Here is an 18,777-nt window from a genome sequence, read left to right on the forward strand (position 1 = left end):
CAGTTGCCTGTTTTTGCTCAACTCCTGGAGCACCCTACGCATGGGTTACCTGCAGCTCTTTCACAATCATGAAGCAGAGAAGCCTGTCGAGACCATTCAGGCCAAAGGTGCCCAGGGTGTCCTGGATTTCGGAAAACAGGCGGCTGTTGGACACTTCCTGGTGCGTCCGCAGATCGTACCAGGTGTTCAGCTGGTCAATGTAGCAAGCACTTCTGCAAGAGGCAAAGGGGATGGAGAGGCTTCCATGAAACTTCTATGCCTAAGTCCTTATCTTCCACATGTGTCCTCCCCCTCCCCTCCCCCAGAATTCTGGTGGGTAAATGTTCAGCCCAAACTTTTCATAATGCGTTTATGCAAACGTCAGGCTTTCAGAAATCTGGACAACAATATGCAAGCTGCACACGACGCTCACTTTGGGTCTGTGATCCTCAGGATCTCTCGGCAGAGCCGGCCAATGAAAGTAGCGGATTCGTCCACAGGTGCAAATGCTGGTATTGGGATATGTGTGGACTGATACATGCTTTGCCAGTCCTGGATCTGAAAGATACGCAGGTCGGAAGTAACTCTTAAGGCCTGTCTTTGATTACAACGATGGCGAAAACTACAGCATTATTAGTGGTACAGTATTTTACAAGATTTACAAGAGTGGTACAGTATTTTACAAGAAAAGACCCTGATGTTGGGAAAGATTGAGGGCACTAGGAGAAGGGGACGACAGAGGATGAGATGGTTGGACAGTGTTCTCGAAGCTATGAACATGAGTTTGACCAAACTGCGGGAGGCAGTGGAAGACAGGAATGCCTGGCGTGCTATGGTCCATGGGGTCACGAAGAGTCGGACACGACTAAACAACAACAACAAATTTTACAAAATGGTTTTGCTTTGAGGTTCAAAACACCATGGCTTGTATCCAATGCATTCCATCAATAGAAGGATTTTTGCTTGTATAGAATACTTACCCCACCCTGCCCCACACACTTAGATTTGTTCTGGGGCTTCCCTCAACCCCACAGAGCAGATTTGGGGGAATGGAGAGGAGAAAGGTTCCATTTTGGAAATCATTGTACTGAAGAAACATATTAGCTGGATACCACCCCATGTTGCGATCGTTCTGTATTTTGGGTGTCCCTCAGTAAGATACGCTTAGTGGGCCTTCCTCGTTCTGAACGAGGCGGAGCATCCAGTCTTAAATCAGATTGCTGCCCTCTGCTGGTGCCTGAAATCCATTCAGGATGCATCATCAACAACAAAACAGCAAGTCATCTTCTGCTTCGCCGATTACTCTTCCCTCCTCTGCCCGATAAGTCTCGCACAATGGTTTGCTGCAGGTATCTGCAAACAGCAACTGGAACAACACAGACTGACTAACTGGGGAAGGGCCTTATAGAGCACCTGCTTTTGCATGCAAAATGTCCCAAACGGGGAAGATCCCAGCCAGAGCCTCCGGGAAGGTGCTTGCTTCCTAGTCAGTGGAGACCAGGGATCGGGAGCCTGCGACACCCTGGATGTTGTTGGGACTACAAATCCCATCGTCCCCAATTACTGGCAACGCTGGCTGGAGCTGAAGTCCAGCAACATCTGCAGGGCCACCGTTTCCCCATCCCTGGTGCGGACAACACTTAGCTGGATGGGCCAGCAGAGTAAAGGAAGCTTCCTATGTTCTTAAGCTGAGAGCCCAATTCTAGATCGTTGACTGATGCACAAGCAAACTGTCCTGGGCTGACTTGCATTGTGGTCACAGTGCAACCAATACTTGAATTCCAAAGTTTTGCAATTCACTCTACCCCTTATCGCTAAATCTGCAAGCGGAGCTGATTGTTGGATCAAGGACATTTTTAAAAAGGGGGTGGGGTTGGCATCAATATTTTTGAACCGCTCAGATGTTATCACAAAGAATGACTTGTACCTTAGTCCTCAAGAAGCTATTGCACTCCTGTTCCACATTGTAATTGATAATCCGGGAGACTTCTTCCTGCCAGATCTTCAAGCCATAGATGTTGACATAATCCTGGATATACTCAAAAGAGCGGTGGAACCCATCCATTGTGGCTGCCATGTCTTTCAGCTTCGGCATGAGTTCACTGGGCTGCGGAAAGAGGGAGGGAAATGAAAATGGCACCCAGCATTTATTGATTTACAGTTTATCATATAGGTGGGGCCGGGGGAGAGAGAAGATTTAGACCAAGTAACAAATGCAATTTAAGTGAGCATTTCTGTAGTGCGTGTCACAGTGAACTATAGCCTACACAAACTCTTGGCACCCATGGTTTTTTCTTCTCTCCAAACAAACCACAGGAGGAAGCCAGGTTTCTTCTTGGATTTGTCTCTGAGGTAATTTGGAGAGAAACAATCCCCTTCTGCTGGTTTGCACACAGCACTAAGTCAGAGCTCTGGTTCCTGCTTGGAGGGAAGGAGTCAAACGAGGGCAATTTGAGCTGCGTGCGCCAGCACTCAGCTTGTTCACAGTAAACCGTGGTTTCTCTTGACCACATTTTGCCATGGCATGCAAACCAAACTTGAGAGCAGAGCCCAAATCTGAAAAGAAAATACTGTACAGTATAAGCAAGCAAAGGAAGGAAGGAAGGAAGGAAGGAAGGAAGGAAGGAAGGAAGGAAGGAAGGAAGGAAGGAAGGAAGCATATAACTGTAACAGCAACTGGATGTAGGGAAGGTAAGAAAAATGGGGGAAATTGAGGGACGTGTTTGGCGTTGGCACCTTGGCTCTGGGGTTGAAGATAAGCCCTCTGTGGAGTGCTAGGGCCACTCGTTTCACCAACTCTTTCCTTATACCATCTTCTAGCAGCTGTTTGGGATCCACCTAAGTGAGCAAACAAGACAGAAGCCATTATGTACAAAAACCCACATACTTCCTACAAATGTCAATGCAAAACCTTGTAGCCGTGTAACAGGAGCGAGCCCGCAGTAATCACACAGAGCAATTTGGAGTTAATTCTTTATTCGCGAAAACAGGATCTGCACAGGAGTGTCAGGCCTAATGAGCACAGCAACTCACCTCCAGCAGGTCTTGCCCCCACGAAGCAGTTGCTGACACTGAAGGTCCCTGCCTTGCCACAGCCATCTAAGTCTCCTCCTCTCCAGGGTCTCTCCCCAAGCAATACGAGACTGTGCCTGCGTGAAGCTAACTTCTCCCCAGCCCTTTTCACACCTCCCCTGGTTCTGGGAGACCAGATGGTTGGGGAGCTAGTTGCAGCAGGAGAGGGAGACACCTGTGCCTCTTCACCAGCCGGACTCAGCTCTGTCTTTCAGCCTCCTTCCTCTCCTACTTCAGTATCCGTCTCCGATTCTGGATTTCTCTCTGCCAGAGACTTCCCGCACTCAGTAAGCCCTGTTACCCCATCAACCTCCAGACCCCTCCTCCTCCTCCCAGCCTGGGCAGAGCTGCTTTTCAGAAATGAACGCTTCTATTGTTCTGCCCGGACACTGAGGTGCAGTGCCGAGGGCCTTCTGGCGGTTCCCCTCACTACGAGAAGCCAAGTTGCAGGGAACCAGGCAGAGGGCCTTCTCGGTAGTGGCACCCGCCCTGTGGAATGCCCTCCCACCAGATGTCAAAGAGAAAAACAACTACCAGACTTTTAGAAGATATCTGAAGGCAGCCCTGTTTAGGGAAGCTTTTAATGTTTAATAGATTATTGCATTTTAATGTTCTGTTCTGTTGAAAGCCGCCCAGAGTGGCTGGGGAAGCTCAGCCAGATGGGCGGAGTATAAATAAAATATTATTATTATTATTATCACCAAATGCACAGAAATATCGTTCCTAAAAGTGCTTGTCCTACAGGAACTATGGAAAGAGTGAGCTCTAGCATTGCAACAAGCAGAAAAGTTTTAGCCTGGCACCTAAAAGCTGACAGTGAGGGCACCAGGCATGCTTCCTTGGGGAGAGCATCCCATGGAAGCCACCACCGAAAAGGCCTATTCTTGTCTTGCCGCACTCTGCACCTGCCTTAGGGGACCTACAGCTTTCAAGTTTTCTCCAGCCTGCTGCAGTGCAAAACGATTACCTTGATGATTCCAACCAGTGTTGTTTTCATCATCAGAATGCCTTCTGTGAAGATCGAGATGGCGTGCGTAAGCTTAGCGACCTTTGGGGACAGGAGGAGAAGCTAGCAGTTAAAAAGGCAACAATTATAGTAGGGCAAGTAATGGTCGCTTCCCCTCCTTCCCGACATGTTGAATAAAAGCAAAACGAAACACAGCAGAGGGCCTTCTCGGGAGTGGCACCCGCTCTGTGGAACGCCCTCCCATCAGATGACAAAGAAATAAACAACTCTCTGACTTTCAGAAGACATCTGAAGGCAGCCCTGTTTAGGGAAGTTTTTAATGTTTGATGTTTTACTGTATTTTTAATATTCTGTTGGGAGCCGCCCAGAGTGGCTGGGCAAACCCAGCCAGATGGGCGGGATATAATAAATTATATGATGTTGAAATTATTTATTCCATTTATGCAATGCTTTTCTTAGTTCAAAGGTCCCAGGGTGGTTTCACAAGACATCATCAAAAAGTATCGGTGGGCTGGGTTTGAGGGCTTCCTGCATGGGGAGTTCAAATCAGCTCTGCTGAAAAACCTCCTTTATTTCATCTTTATTTCAGCAGCGGGAGGAGAAAGGAAAACTGAGCGGGAGCGGAACGGAGCGGAGCCCTGAAGAGGATAACTCCATGCTGCAACAATCTGTTGTGCCTCTCATTCTTATCAATGCGTCCCTGGCCTTTTAAAGCTACGACGCACCTCATATCGTGGCCCAAGCTGGGCATAATCCCGCAGCTTGTCTTTGTCCAGACGGGTAGGTACTTCGATGATGTCGTGAGTCTGCAGCTTTATAATCTTCAGGAGAGATGTGAACATGCTCTCGGGGATGATCTGCAAAACCTTCCCCCCCACAGGCAAATCCCAGAAAGAACGGACACAGGTTAATAAAGGCTCTCTTTAGGTGTAAAACAAAAGCAAATATCCAACCCCCCTTTTTAAAACAAAAAATGGAGGATTAGGAGGAAGTTGCTACCTTTCTCACGTAGGAAACCAATTCACCAGAATAATACTGAGACACGCTCAGAAGGTCGGGGCTGTTGGCTTGATTGATGCGAAGCAGAGGCATATCGAGAGCTGAAGCCAGCTGGAAGCAGAAGGAATAAGGGTTTAGGTTGCTAATCAGGGTGGATAAAAATAAATGTGTTTTTTTTTTAAAAAAAACAAACCAAAAAAATCAGACTTCTTTTTATTTAAATCAGATTTTTAAAATAAATTGCTTTTGGAGGAAAAATCTTTCTAAAGATAGTTGTCTATTTAAGTTACATTATAGTCCAAAGGCCATTCATTAGGAAGGAAGGATTTGTTTTAAGTTTCTCATGTGTGGCTAAAACTCAGTCTAGGTTTTTTTTTATAAAAAAAGTTTAACCACATCAGTTAACCAACATGGATACAGGTGCTATAATGTTACTGTTTTAACTAAATAAATTGTTTAAATTGTTATTAAGGAAATGATTGTGTTTCTCCTTCCAACAAAGTACAGCAGAAAAGTTGTCCAAATATAAACAGTTAACTTATTAAACCTCACAATAATTTCATAATTATCTGTCTATGTATTTCCAATAGTACTGTATAACCAAATCAGTAATTTCTGATATAACTGTATAAACTACAGTGGTACCTCTGGTTGCGGACGGGATCCATTCTGGAGCTCTGGTTGGATCCCAAGGTTTCTGCAACAGGAGGTGACTGTTCTGCGCATGCGCACAGCGTGATAGAGCGCTTCTGCACATGTGCATGCAGCGAAACCCAGAAATACACTTCCGGGTTTGCTGCGTGCATATCCCGAAGTATACGTAAGAAGAGGGGCATGTACCATTGTACTCTGAAAATTTATTATTCCAAAAACAAAACCTTCGTCTGGTTGTAAATATTATACCAGCAAGATTATACTAGCAAGAATGAGCCTTTCTGTGTATGTATATATATATATATATATAGAGAGAGAGAGAGAGAGAGAGAGAGAGAGATATTTAAATCAAGTCTTATGGACTAGTGATTTAAATTGTGATTTAAATCAAATCCACCCCATTGCTAATGCAGGTGAGATAACCATGAGTTTTAGTCAAAGTTAACCTGCTGCTTTGCGGAACATCTTCAGAAGAAAAGGCTAAGAAGCAAAGCCTGCATAAATCCAGAATGGAGTCCCTAAGGCAGTTGGATGGTGCCTTGTACGCCTCCTTCCAGCCCAGCTGGTGCCAAACATATTGCTCTGCTTTCCTTTGGACCAAATCAGCGAGGCTGAAAGGGGGGGGGGTCTTGTCGTGTGGGCAGCCTAGGACCTCCGTACCCAGCCTGCACCCCGCAGAGGTCCATTTGATGCTGGTAATGCAGCAAAAACCCTGTGGGAGGCAGCAGTTACGAGTTACCGGTCTCAGCAGCCACAGCAGGCGCTGTGATTCTTCTGCAGTTTAACTTCACCCCTGGAGGTGCACGCCATTTTCTCTTGAGACGGATGGATGCCAACAATATTCAAAGTAAAATTGATTGGCTTGCAGGGCATCCAGAATTTAATGTGAACATTGTGTTTGGTCCAGCAGGACTGGACTTCAATCCCAAACTGGAAGTGGAGAGCGCAGAAAGTAGGGGAGGAGGCAGCTTCAAGAATCTCATGCTCAAAACCCCTCTGCAATTTCTGAAGTTTGCAGAATCACCAAGGAAGCGCCACTCTGCGAGTTGAAAGATTACCAAGATCTGTTTGGCTGCGAGCTGGTGCAGAGGTGTTATATGCAGGAAATACCCTTCGGTTTCTGCAAAAGTAAATTAATAACGCCCAGATCGTGCCAGTTTTTCTTAAAGCCCCCTTTCCTACTTACCTTTAAAAACGTGGCCCTGAGTTTCGTTACCATAGATGGGCTTGCCCTGATGCTCTCCTGCATGATAAATGTGAAACTGGGGGGAAAAAGGGAGGAGGGGAAATTAAGATCAGAACTGGCACCTGAAGTCATTCCTCTATGATCCTGTTGTCAGGCTAGTGCTATTCTCGGTCACACCACCTTGACACTGTAGTTCAGGGCTATAGCTCAGTGGTACAGCGTGCATGTTGTGTGCAGAAAGCCAAACATTCAAGCCCTGACATCTCAAAGTAGAGACCCCTGCCTAAAACTTTGCTTGCCACTGTAGAACAACGCTGAAATCTGTAGACTCAAATCTGTTTCAGCTTTGCTTCAGCCTGACTCAGACACTGAGTCGGAAGTGCAGCGAACCCAAGTGAGAAACAATGTAGAAACAGGGAGTGGCCGCATGTGCTCTTTGGGTCTGGTAGGGCAGAAGGCAAGGAGCCCAACAGTAGATGGCGCCAAAGCCAAGGGGAGGAGGAACCAACTAATCCTAGTTTTGTCCTCCTCCTGCTTTCTGCTGAGCTCTACAAAGGCAATACTGAAACGAAATGGAGGGTGGAGCCAGCAGGCAGGTGGTACCAACTAGAACAGGAGTCCCACACTCCATAGAAGAGGCAGCAAGCACATGTAAACGCTTCTGGGATCCTACCTGTCAATCAGCTGCCAGGCGTATGAAAGATCGCCAACTATCTGCATGGTGATCAAAACCTCTTCCTTAATGTTGATGGTTCTGATCATCTGATGGAGAAACTTGCGAGTGTCAGCAAGGAACTGACATATTTGTAGGTTGGACTCCAGTTGGTGAAATTCTTGAACCTGCATATTAAGAATTAGAAATGTAGTTTTTTTGGAGTTTTATTTTATTTTATTAGAACACCTAAAAACAAACAGAAGAGATTTTAAATTTAGCTACTTCTTAAATAAATCCCAATTGGTATGGAGTTCTATAGCAACTGGTCTTATGACAATGTTGCTTGAGTCCACATAAGAAATTATACCCAAAAAATGGCATGACCACCACCTCCTCTGCCTTACCTCTTCCAAAGCTTGTATTAATTGCACAGTTTTCCTGCCTGCTGCAGTGGAGTCATCGTAATCCAGAGACATTATTTGTTTGGCGATTTCCCTGAACCAGGCTTGCAGATTTTCTGTTTTTAGTGGGAAAACAGGACAAATTATTAAATTAGTGCAACTGAAACCAGAAGAGAGCATGCTACCAGCCACAAGTTCAGAAACTGTAAACATCCAAATATCAAGGAATTATTTTGAAAGAAACAAAAATGTGTCAGGGCCAGGAGGGGGGTAGTTTCCCTAAAGTTTGCGCTGTACACATTTACATGAATTCTGTGCTTGCACATGAAACCGTAATTTTGCACAGAAGTGACTAATCTCTGAAGATCCCACCATCCTTGCGGGCGGGTGTGGGGGACTCCCTGGTCCTGAATGGGGTCACTGTGCCCCTGCATTTTGGACTCACAGCTGTCCATGGAGGCACAGGTTAATTCTGTGTCCAGGGCAGCTGTCTACCGGCTCCATCTGGTACGCAGGCGGAGACCCTACCTGCCCGCGGACTGTCTCGCCAGAGTGGTGCATGCTCTAGTTATCTCTCGCTTGGGCTACTGCAATGCGCTCTATGTGGGGCTACCTTTGAAGGTGACCCGGAAACTGCAATTAATCCAGAATGCGGCAGCCAGACAGGTGACTGGGAGCGGCCTCCGGGACCACATAACACTGGTCCTGAGAGATCTACATTGGCTCCCAGTATGTTTCCGAGCACAATTTAAAATGTTTGTGCTGACCTTGAAAGCCCTAAACGGCCTCGGTCCTATATACCTGAAGGAGCATCTCCACCCTCCTCATTCTGCCTGGACACTGAGATCCAGCGCCGAGGGCCTTCTGGCGGTTCTCTCACTGCAAGAAGCAAAGCTACAGGGAACCAGGCATAGGGCCTTCTTGGTAGTGGCACCTGCCCTGTGGAACGCCCCCCCCATCAGAGGTCAGAGAGATTAAACAACTACCTGACATTTAGAAAATACCTAAAGGAAGCCCTGTTTAAGGAAGTTTTTAGTCTATGATATTTTAATGTATTTGATGTGTGTTGGAAGCCGCCCAGAGTGGTGAGGGAGACCCAAACAGATGGGCGGGGTATAAATAATAAATTATTATTATTATTATCCTTGATCACTGAGACATGATGGCTGAGGGAGATGGGAGTTGGAGCACAACGGCATCTGGAAGACTAACCAGTTCCCCACCCCAATTTAGCCACAACAAAGTTTGGGCTCGTGTGTTTCCCCTTCCCATGTGGCCATGAGGAAGAAAGTTTCATTTCCCTTTTAAGACCAAGGCTCTTGGGGTGTCTGAACCCAGACAAACTGTGGTTCGCCTTTAGGGTTACAAGACGAAGGCGCACAGATGCTCATCCTTGCAATGGTGAGTTGGGCTGCTACTGATTCAAACTGACCAATGCAAATCTTTGCAGAGCCTACAAAGCTTGGCGACATGAAGAAGATCCCGTGCATCTCTCACTAAAGCAGCGCAGGTTAATTTCGTAAGCTGGAAAGTCTTCTGCTCGGAACCAGTTGCCAGTCAGAATTATAGTCTAGCTGGAACCCCATAACCAAACATAATATAAATGAGCTCGCAAAAGCCTTACCTCAAAGGAAATAGAAAATACAATAGTACCTCGGTTTAAGTACACAATTGGTTCCAGAAGTCTGTACTTAACCTGAAGTATACTTAACCTGAAGCGAACTTTCCCATTGAAAGTATAATGGAAAGTGGATTAATCTGTTCCAGACGGGTCTGCGGAGTAGACTGTTGGAAAAGATCGGGACTATTTTGGACTACGAGCAAGATTTTGATACTAGGATTAGGATGGCAGTGCGAACAGTTATCTAGAATCCCCAGATTTTGAAGCATGGGAAGCCTAAAAAATTTATGATTTGGCATAATATTTGGCTTAATTGATATGTATGTGTATAATTTGAAATAATTGAAATAATTGAATTGTGTTTTAATTGGAAAATTTAATAAAAAGTATTTTTTTTTTAAAAAAAGTATTTATTTATTTTTTAAAAAACTCCTGAGTACTCAACCTGAAGTGTACTTAACCTGAGGTATGACTGTAATTGGTTCTGGAAGTCCATACTTAACCTGAGCGTACTTAACCTGAAGCAAACTTCCCCATTGAAAGTAATGCAAAGTGGATTAATCCATTCCAGATGGGTCCGTGGAGTACTTAAACTGAAAGTACTCAAACCGAAGTGTACTTAAACGGAGGTATGACTGTATTGCTTATTGCTTCCCCCTCCCCAATTTACCATTTTTCTCTTGGAACAATAAGAAACCAAGAAGAAAGAAAATTCATTAAGGAACGGGGAAAAATCTGAGAAATATTTGAAAAGTTTCTGTATACATTTACGTCCACCAGCAGGCTTAACATTAAACAAGCAGTTAAAGGTAATATTAAAGAAAAACCAGAGAGTTAACTGATAAATGGAATCATGTAGGAAATGCAGTATTAAAAATTAAAATGATAAGAAACTGCAAAAGGGGTAGAGGAAAGTCAAAACATTTATGTTCATTGGGAAGTTAATTTCCAAAATTGAAAAATAAAATTTATACTTTAAACGGCCCTTACCATTTTTCTCCACTCTTGTTAAAGGCTTAACGCCTGAAAAGACATCAGCCAGCTCAGTCATCCTTTCTGACCCTTCCGTTTTGTAGCTTTCCCATTTTGTTTGCTTTTCGGAGAGCATCTGCTTGAACATCTGATGAAAAAGCAAGACCTCAGTCTAAAACAGAACAACCTGCCGCGAGTGGAAAATTACAGCGATAGCAACAATACCATTTGGCGTGGATTGATCTATACTGGGGACCCGTTGTAGGCTTTTGGGAGATAACCCACATTTATGCTGAAAATAGAAAAATAAAGCTGAAAAGTTGGGGGTTTCTGTGCAGTTTCCCCCTACGAGCTGAAGAGGCAAGCCACTTTAACAAATAAAAAGTGACTTGCTTCTTCGGTAGCACAGATGAATGTAGGGGAAATGTCAAAGCAAGCCTCTGATTTGTGTACGGTTCTCTCACAAGCGCATTCTAGGCATGGGATGTGTGTATGAAGGATGTTTCCGTTACCTCTTTCAATATGAATTCGAACTGTGCTATATCCAGGAGAAGCTGGAAAAGGATCTTGGGGTTGTACTTCGAATCTGTTTGAACCTGGTCCTTTATTTGGCGGAGGCGCTTATTGTTTGGATCGTAAGCTAAGGAAAAAAGGAGAAAGTGAAGGCTTCCTCGATTGCTGCTGAACACCCACCTTCTCCCTCAACAATATCAACAGGGAAGATTTAATGTGCTCTTGGTCGCATGAGCATAAAACAAGGTGGATAAAAATCAATGATTAAAAAAAAATTAAAAATGATTTTTTTAAAGTTTAAATTGGATTGGTTTGATTTAAATTGCATTTTTAAAATAAAATGCTTTTGGAGGGAAAATCCTTCAAAATTTAGTTTTCTATTTAACTAACGTTATAGTCCAAGGCAGGCACCCCCCAAACTTCAGCCCTCCAGATGTTTTGGACTACAATTCCCATCATCTCTGACCTCTGGTCCTCGTAGCTTGGGATCATGGGAGTTGTAGGCCAAAACATCTGGAGGGCTGCAGTTTGGGAATGCCTGGTCCAAGGCCATTCATCAGGAAATACGGATTTGTTTTTAAGTTTTTCATGTGTGCTAAAACTCAGTCTAAGTTTTTTGTTTTAATTGTTTAGCCACATCAGTTAAAAAACATGGAAACATGCTATAATGTTATTGTTTCAGCTAAATAAATTGTTTAAATTTTTATTACGGAAACGATCGTTTTTCTCCTCCCAATAAAGTACAGCGGAAAAGTTGTCCAAATATAAAGCGTTAATTTATTGAACCTCACAATAATTTCATCATTATCAGTCTATGTATTTCTAACAGTATAACCAAATCAGTCATTTTTTATATACTGTAACTGTAAAAAGTGCTCTGAAAATTTATTATTCCAAAAACAAAACCTTCATCTGGTTGTAAATATTAAGATTATACCGGCAAGAATGAGCCTTTCTGTAAAAAAAAAACCACATGATTTAAATCAAGTCTTACTGACTTGTGATTTAAATCAAATCCACCCTGGTGTAAAACATTCTGTATGCAAGCACAGCAGCGAGAATCTTAATAGCAGCTAATTGGAAAACGGGTAAAGTACTATCTAAAGAAGAATGGATTAATAAATTGAGTGAATACCTCTTGATGGCAAAATTGACAGCAGCAGTAAGGAACCAGTCCAAGCAAAAATTAAGGAGTGAGTGGAAAAGCTATGATGATTACATGAAAAAGCATTGTTCGAAAGAGGAAATGCTAACATGCGTTGAGTAGGAGATATGAAGAGAAATATAAAATAAACAGAGTTGGATTTAGTTTTATTAGTGTTATTGTAGAGTTTTACAGAAAATAAATGCATGAGTAAATATCAGTGTGGAAATGGATGTTGAGAAAGTGTGGGGGGAAGCAATGGGGGGAAAGAGGAAATGATGTTCTCTTTATGCTTTGCTTTTGATATTTTCATAATTTCTGTTATGAGTTGTAATTTTTTTATCTTTGTTTTTTGTTATAATTTTGTAATGTTTTAAAGATTGGAAATAAAGATGTTTTAAAATTATTTTTAAAAAAGAAATAAATAAATAAAACATTACCCGAGTCTGCAGTATGGAGCATCATCCACCGGATCGCCACGTTGCAGTCTCTTAAGCAGTTCAGTAGTTTGGGGATATTGTCCAGCACCAGTTCCTCCCTCAAGCAGCCTTCCTTAAGAAACTGCTGCACCTGAGTGTGGACCCGCTCCCTGACTGAGGCGCATCTGCTGGCCTTCGAAAGACAGAAATCAAAGGAGCGTTACTGCAAAACAGGCGGAAATCGGTAGGGCTCCAAGTTAGAGGGATGTTGTACGAGGCTCTCGGAAAGCCGTTCCTCTGCCTTCGCCCATCTCCAACTACTTTGGACTACAACTCCCATCAGCCCCAGCCCGCCCACCCACCCTCCATGGGAACTGTAGTCCACCTGGAAGGCACCAGGGCAGTAAAAGCGGAGCTAGAAGCATCACAGAGCGGGGCGTTTAAGGAGAGGAAATTCCACTCAGCGCAAAGCATTCGCGTGAACCGCGAAGAAAACCGCATTTCGCCAACCTGTTCCTTGACGTTGGAAAGATCCAGCGTGTAGTTCAGAGCCATTTTCGCAGCTTTGTAAGGTTCCCAGACTTCTGCCAGGTTCACACACATCCCCATATAAATGCTAATTACCTGCGGAGAGAAACAGAATGTAACAGGCAGCCTGCAGGACTATCTGGCTCGCCAGGATTTCAGACAGGATTTTCTTCCGGCCCTCCCTGGCAGCGCTCGGGATTCGAACTGGCACCTTCTGCATGCCATACCACAAATGCCGTACCACTGAGCTACGGCCCTTCCCCAGCCAAGCTCCTATCACGTCAAGTCATCCCGGATACTCGCATTTATGCTTCTGCCGTTCTTCTGCCGACAAAACCTACGAGCGATGGCCAACGTGAGAAGCAACGCTGGCCCGTCTTCTAGCTATGTTTGGGAAGCTGGAACCCAGCAAAGTCTAAACGAAGGTTTCCCAAGCTGTTTTCAGACTACAACCCCCATCATCCTTGACCACCAGTCCTGCTAGCTAGGGATGATGGGAGTTGTAGTCCCCAAACAGCTGGAGGCCTAAGTTGGGGAAACACTGGTCTAAACGGTTCGACAGGGGGCGGGGCTGGCAGGGGAGGAAGCCCAGGCAGAAAGCACGTTGCCATGTCCTGAGGGAACTGTGGTGGGAGCCTCCCTTTCCATCTTCCCAGAGGGGGGCTACGAATGGGGGGGGGGAACACCTCAGGACAGAGTGCAGGACTCCCCGCTGGCCTGAGGAAAACCTCTTTCGCTCTAAATCAGGGGTGGTGAAACTTTTTCAGCCCGAGGGGCCAGATATCTACCTTCCAGGGGCCACATGCCAGTGGTGGGTGGGGCCAGAGGCAAATGTGGGAGGAGCAAATGTTACGTACTTTTGTACATGAGGGTTGGCAAGGGGCGTGGCTAGGGAGATGGTGCGGCCTGAAGAAAGTCCTGAGGGCCCGACAAGAGTGGCCTGAGGGCCACATTGTTCCCGGAGCTTCAGGTTCCTCGCCCCTGCGCTCTATGCTTAATATCCATTTGTTTTAGCGTGTTTTTTTTAAGTTGTAAGCCTTTGCACTCGGCTGCCTCGGCAGAAAAGAAGCACATAAAGTGCAGGAAATAAGAAACGAACAAGGAGGAGATGCGTTTCCAAATTACTTCAGCTCTGAACCGTATTTACCCAGTTGTCTGGAAAATATTTATCCACGATCTCCCTCATCTTCGCTTGCTGCGTGTGCAGAATGGAGGCATCAAAATAAAGGGCCACGTACAACATGGCCGCCTGAGGAGCGAGGGCGACGCTGCGGTGCTCTGGTAACGGGTACGCGGAAACCTGAAATGAAAGGAGCGCAGCAGGAAGAGGGAGACAAAGAGTCAGCGGACACCATGAAGACATAGAACAGTATATTTTTAATCATATTTTTATATGCATTGGTAGCCGCGCCAAGTGGCTTGGGTATAAATAATAAAATTGTTATTATGAGTGTAAGTTAGGCCTAGAGGCGCCCTGAGAACCAGTGAGATGCAGTGCCTAGAGCAGGCATCCCCAAACTGCGGCCCTCCAGATGTTTTGGCCTACAACTCCCATGATTCCTAGCTAACAGGACCAGTGGTCAGGGAAGATGGGAATTGTAGTCCGAAGTTTGGGGATGCCTGGCCTAGAGTGTTAGACTAGCACCTGGGAGGTCTGGGTTCGAATCCCCACTCAGTCACATGATGCTCACCTTGGGCCAGTCACTGCCTCTCAGCCTAACCTACCTCACAGGATTGTCCTTGGAGGAAAAGGCAGGATGGAAACGCAACAAGTAAATAAACAGTTCTTTCCCGGCACGCTGCGACTCACCTGGTTGTATATATCATCGGACCTCAGCCGGCCAATGACCATGCTGATGAAGGTTTCGTTTATGGGTACCCTGCTGAAGTAGCTCTCTGGGTAGTTTGCAGGCCTCTTCGCTCCAGGCTGACTCGAATACCCCGTGCTCCGGAGCAGCTTGCATATGTCGTCCATGTTGGAATCGGCAGAACGGGCAGCGCTGGGTGGCAAAGAGAGAAAAAGGAGCTTCGGGAGAAAGAACTCTGCGAAGAACAGAGGAAGAGACCCAAACACAAAAAAGGGACATGGGGCGACTCTTGCAAGCAAGGACACTGACGCAATCTCAAATGAATTCAGCTTTGAGAGGTCAAATCCTTAGAAGCAGTATGTCAGGTGTGCTCTAGCTGGTCTTATTATTTACATTTTATGTGTTTCCAAAGCTGATGATGCCATCCCAGTTTCATCTTCACAACAACCCTGTTGTTGAGGCTGAGAGAGAGAGAGAGCTATTGGCCCAGGCTCAACCAGTGAGCTTCATGGGTGGGTGGGGATTCGAACTCGCCTCCTAGGTCCTAGTGGAAACCGCCCAACCCAGGAGGCAAGGGGAAGGGCCTGCCTGCCTCAGGCAGTGGAAGTGCAAGAGGGGGTGCTCTGTTCCCCACCCCGCCTCCCGCCTGCCTCCCCCGACACTCGGCTTTCTCAGGGAACGCAAGCGGGCGGGCTAGGTGTCCCCTGCTTGCGTTCCCTGAGAAAGCCGGGCGTGCTTCCTCGGCGAAGACAAGCAGGCGGGCTAGGTGTCCCCCGCTTGCCTTCGCTGAGAAAGCCGGGTGCCTTCTCAGGGAACGCAAGCGGGGGACACCTAGCCCGCCCGCTTGCTTTCCCTGAGAAAGTCACAGCGCAAAGCTGGCATGGGGTGCTGTTTCGGAGGCTTCCGAGGCTGCACCCCATGCCGGCTTTGCGCTGTGAGAAGCGGAGGCAGGAGAAGTTTCTCCCGCCGCCGCTTCTCACAGCGCAAAGCCGACATGGGGTGCAGCCTCGGAAGCCTCCGAAACTGCACCCCATGCCGGCTTTACACGGCGTGCCAATGTGGGGGGGTGTGTGTTTCGTTGGCTGCCTTCCCCTTGAATTGGGGAAGGCAGCCAGCGAAAACGCCTGACAGATCCGGGATTTCCTCCCACCCCGGCCCGACAGATCTGGGATTTCCTCCCTCCCCCCGCCCGACAGAAGTGCGGCAATGTGGGGGTGTTTTGCCGCCTGCCATGGGCGTAGCCAGGATCAAATCTAGGGGGGGGGCAAGCCGTGGTCGTTCAGGTTGTGACATTTCAGCACGGAAAAGGCAAATGAAACCACAATTTTAAGGTGGTTGCGATTCCTACATTTCTGCTTTTACAGGGGGTTGGACTAGATGACCCTTGGGTACCTTCCAACTTTACAATGCTAAGATTTAATAAAAAAGGTCCTTACAACATAATGCAATTTAGTCCCATATGATTAAGCAATTATAAATAAATGAGTCCCCCACCCCAGCCTGAGAATAATGCACTCCGGTAAACTGGTGCAAGATACTTTGGTCGTTGGCTACATCCAACTAAATCCTACTTAGGGCAGACCCTTTGAAATTAAAGTCTGGATTTTTAATTCATTTCAGTGAGTCTACTCTGAGTAGGACTAGCACCCGAGACAACTGTGTGTGTGTGGAGGAGGGCAAACGAGGGCTGAGAGCAAATCTAAAAAGGATGGGACAGCTGCATATCCCTGCAATGCAGAGGGTTGGACTAGATGATCCTCATAGTCCCTTCCAACCCTACAATACTATAATTCTAGGGCAGGCATGTCCAATATGTGAATCCTGAGGTCCATCGCAGGCTCCTCCTCCTCCCTCCTTCTGAAGCTGGCTTGCCTTGGTGGTTAGAGCTCATGGGAAAAGCATGGGGGAAAGCCCCCTTAGTGCTCCATGAGTTTGAGGGAAAGGCTTTAAAGTAGGGGAAAGAGAGGTAGAGTAAGGGCTTGGGGATGCTGCCCTGAAGTCAGCTGCGATTTAAAGCAATAGTAGGGGAAAGAGGTGGGCCTGCCTTATTCCTTCATTGGAGGGAGGGAGGAACTTTTATGTCACATCATTTGATGAATTGAGTAAGGACAAAACAAAATAAAAGAATTCCTTCCAGTAGCACCTTAGAGTCCAACTAAGTTTGTCATTGGTATGAGCTTTCGTGTGCATGCACACTTCTTCAGATATTTTTTGTTTGTTTCGACTACGCCAGACCAACACGGCTACCTTACCTGAGTAAGAGCTGTTCAGAGACAGCGACTGGTCCAAGGTTACTTTTAGCTAAAAAGGGACTTGAAGCCAACTCTCCCCAAGCCCAAATTCCTAGTCAACACAACACGCTGGTTGCCTCGAACCCCCCACCCCAAAATAATTTGCGAGGGCTGGCTGTAAACCTGTATATTTGCCTGCTTGGGTATATTTTTGGGACCCACCTTACTTCTGTGGCTGAAAGATCTTTTAAATTGCTTCCAAGTATTGCGTTTTGGTTGTTGTAACCCGCTGTAACAGTAATAATAATAAGTGGGGAGCTTTACCCTCCTAGTCATCTGCATTAGACGCCCCCAACTTAACTGTTAAAGATGAAAATCAAACAGGAGCCCCTTCCTCTCTGTCCTAGCAAAGCACCGTGAACCCGCCCCACGGAGCAAGTGGCTTGCATCGTCTCTCTCTGCTTCTGCCCCATTTCAGCCATCCCACACCCCGCCGCTCACCCCAAACACACTAACCACCCTAAGACTCCCATTCGCGCCGCAGCTAGTGCTCCTCTCAACCGACGAACCAAAAAGCCAAGCCGAGGGCCCCTCCGTGCCTACAAGTCTTCTCCAATCATAAGAGCTGTGAGAAACGGAGTCTGAGCTTTTCGCCCAATCCTAGCTCTCTTGCCATCCAGCAATACTTTTAAACTCTCGTTTACAAAGGGAAACGAAGCCCAAACGTGGGAAGGAAGGAAAGCAGCAGTGCATGGGAAGAGTTGGCGATAGGCTTATTCTAGACACTAGACTGCCCCCCCTGCCTATGCCCCTGTGAGTGTGTGTGTGTGTGTGTGTGTGTGTGAGAGAGAGAGAGAGAGAGAGAGAGAGAGAGAGAGGCAGAGAGAGAGAGAAAGTGAGAGAGGGGGCAGAGAGGGGCAGAGACAGAAAGTGAGAGAGGCAGAGAGAGAAGCAGAGAGTGGTAGAGAAACAGAGAGAGACAGGCAGAGGGCAGGCAGAGAAACAGCAATTTCTTTCCAGCCTGAGGACTCCCCGCGCCCCCAGTGGCAGCTTCAGGAACTGCAGCCCCCTTCCCTGGTCTGGAGCTGGGCGAGTCGGCGGCTGTGTCGCCGGCGTGATGCCTGCCTTCCTCGCTCAGCTGCTGCCATAACCATTTAATTTTTTGCTTCTAGAGGGGGGCAATTGCCCCCTTCTGCCCCCCTGGCTACGCCTATGCCGCCTGCCTTCCCCAAGCCAAGGGGAAGGCAGGCGGCAAAAAGCCCTGGCAATTTTTCGCTGCACGCTGGACTTTGTAGTCGGAGGTTTGTTTTTCTATGGCCACGCTTTGCAAGACGAAGCGGCGGCCATAGAAAAACTCGTCGTCTTGCGAGGCAACCTCCGATCGCAAAATCCATTCGTATAGTGAAAAATTCGTCTAACAGGGCATTCGTTAAGCGAGGCACCACTGTACTGGCTCTCTTACATCTTTTTATATTGTATACATTTTTATTGGTGGCCGATACATTTTGTTTTGTGTTTGTTGCCAATCGCCTTGAGTTCTCTTGGATGAGGGGCGATGGATAAATATTGCAAAATAATCATAATAATATAGCTTAAAATGTGACCTAACAAATCTCAAGTTCAAATCT

At 46.4% G+C, this 18,777-nt stretch overlaps 1 protein-coding gene across 1 annotated transcript in view; it reads right to left on the reverse strand.

Moving 5' to 3' along the window:
- WASHC5 (WASH complex subunit 5) overlaps positions 1–18,777 on the reverse strand; it is a 47,131-nt gene that overhangs the window by 19,301 nt on the left and 9,053 nt on the right. The window contains exons 6-21 of the mRNA XM_060277622.2: positions 14,921–15,110; positions 14,258–14,410; positions 13,093–13,206; positions 12,604–12,775; positions 11,019–11,146; positions 10,525–10,654; positions 7,917–8,029; positions 7,531–7,697; positions 6,858–6,933; positions 5,018–5,128; positions 4,744–4,884; positions 4,019–4,099; positions 2,716–2,817; positions 1,907–2,086; positions 413–537; positions 50–212 (exon numbers count right to left, since the gene is read on the reverse strand). Of these exons, the coding sequence (XP_060133605.1) occupies positions 50–212; positions 413–537; positions 1,907–2,086; positions 2,716–2,817; positions 4,019–4,099; positions 4,744–4,884; positions 5,018–5,128; positions 6,858–6,933; positions 7,531–7,697; positions 7,917–8,029; positions 10,525–10,654; positions 11,019–11,146; positions 12,604–12,775; positions 13,093–13,206; positions 14,258–14,410; positions 14,921–15,110 (2,146 nt within the window). The remainder of the gene's footprint in view (positions 1–49; positions 213–412; positions 538–1,906; positions 2,087–2,715; positions 2,818–4,018; positions 4,100–4,743; positions 4,885–5,017; positions 5,129–6,857; positions 6,934–7,530; positions 7,698–7,916; positions 8,030–10,524; positions 10,655–11,018; positions 11,147–12,603; positions 12,776–13,092; positions 13,207–14,257; positions 14,411–14,920; positions 15,111–18,777) is intronic.

Source organism: Zootoca vivipara, chromosome 8, assembly GCF_965207765.1.
Source record: "Zootoca vivipara chromosome 8, rZooViv2.hap1.1, whole genome shotgun sequence".
Taxonomy (NCBI): domain Eukaryota; kingdom Metazoa; phylum Chordata; class Lepidosauria; order Squamata; family Lacertidae; genus Zootoca; species Zootoca vivipara.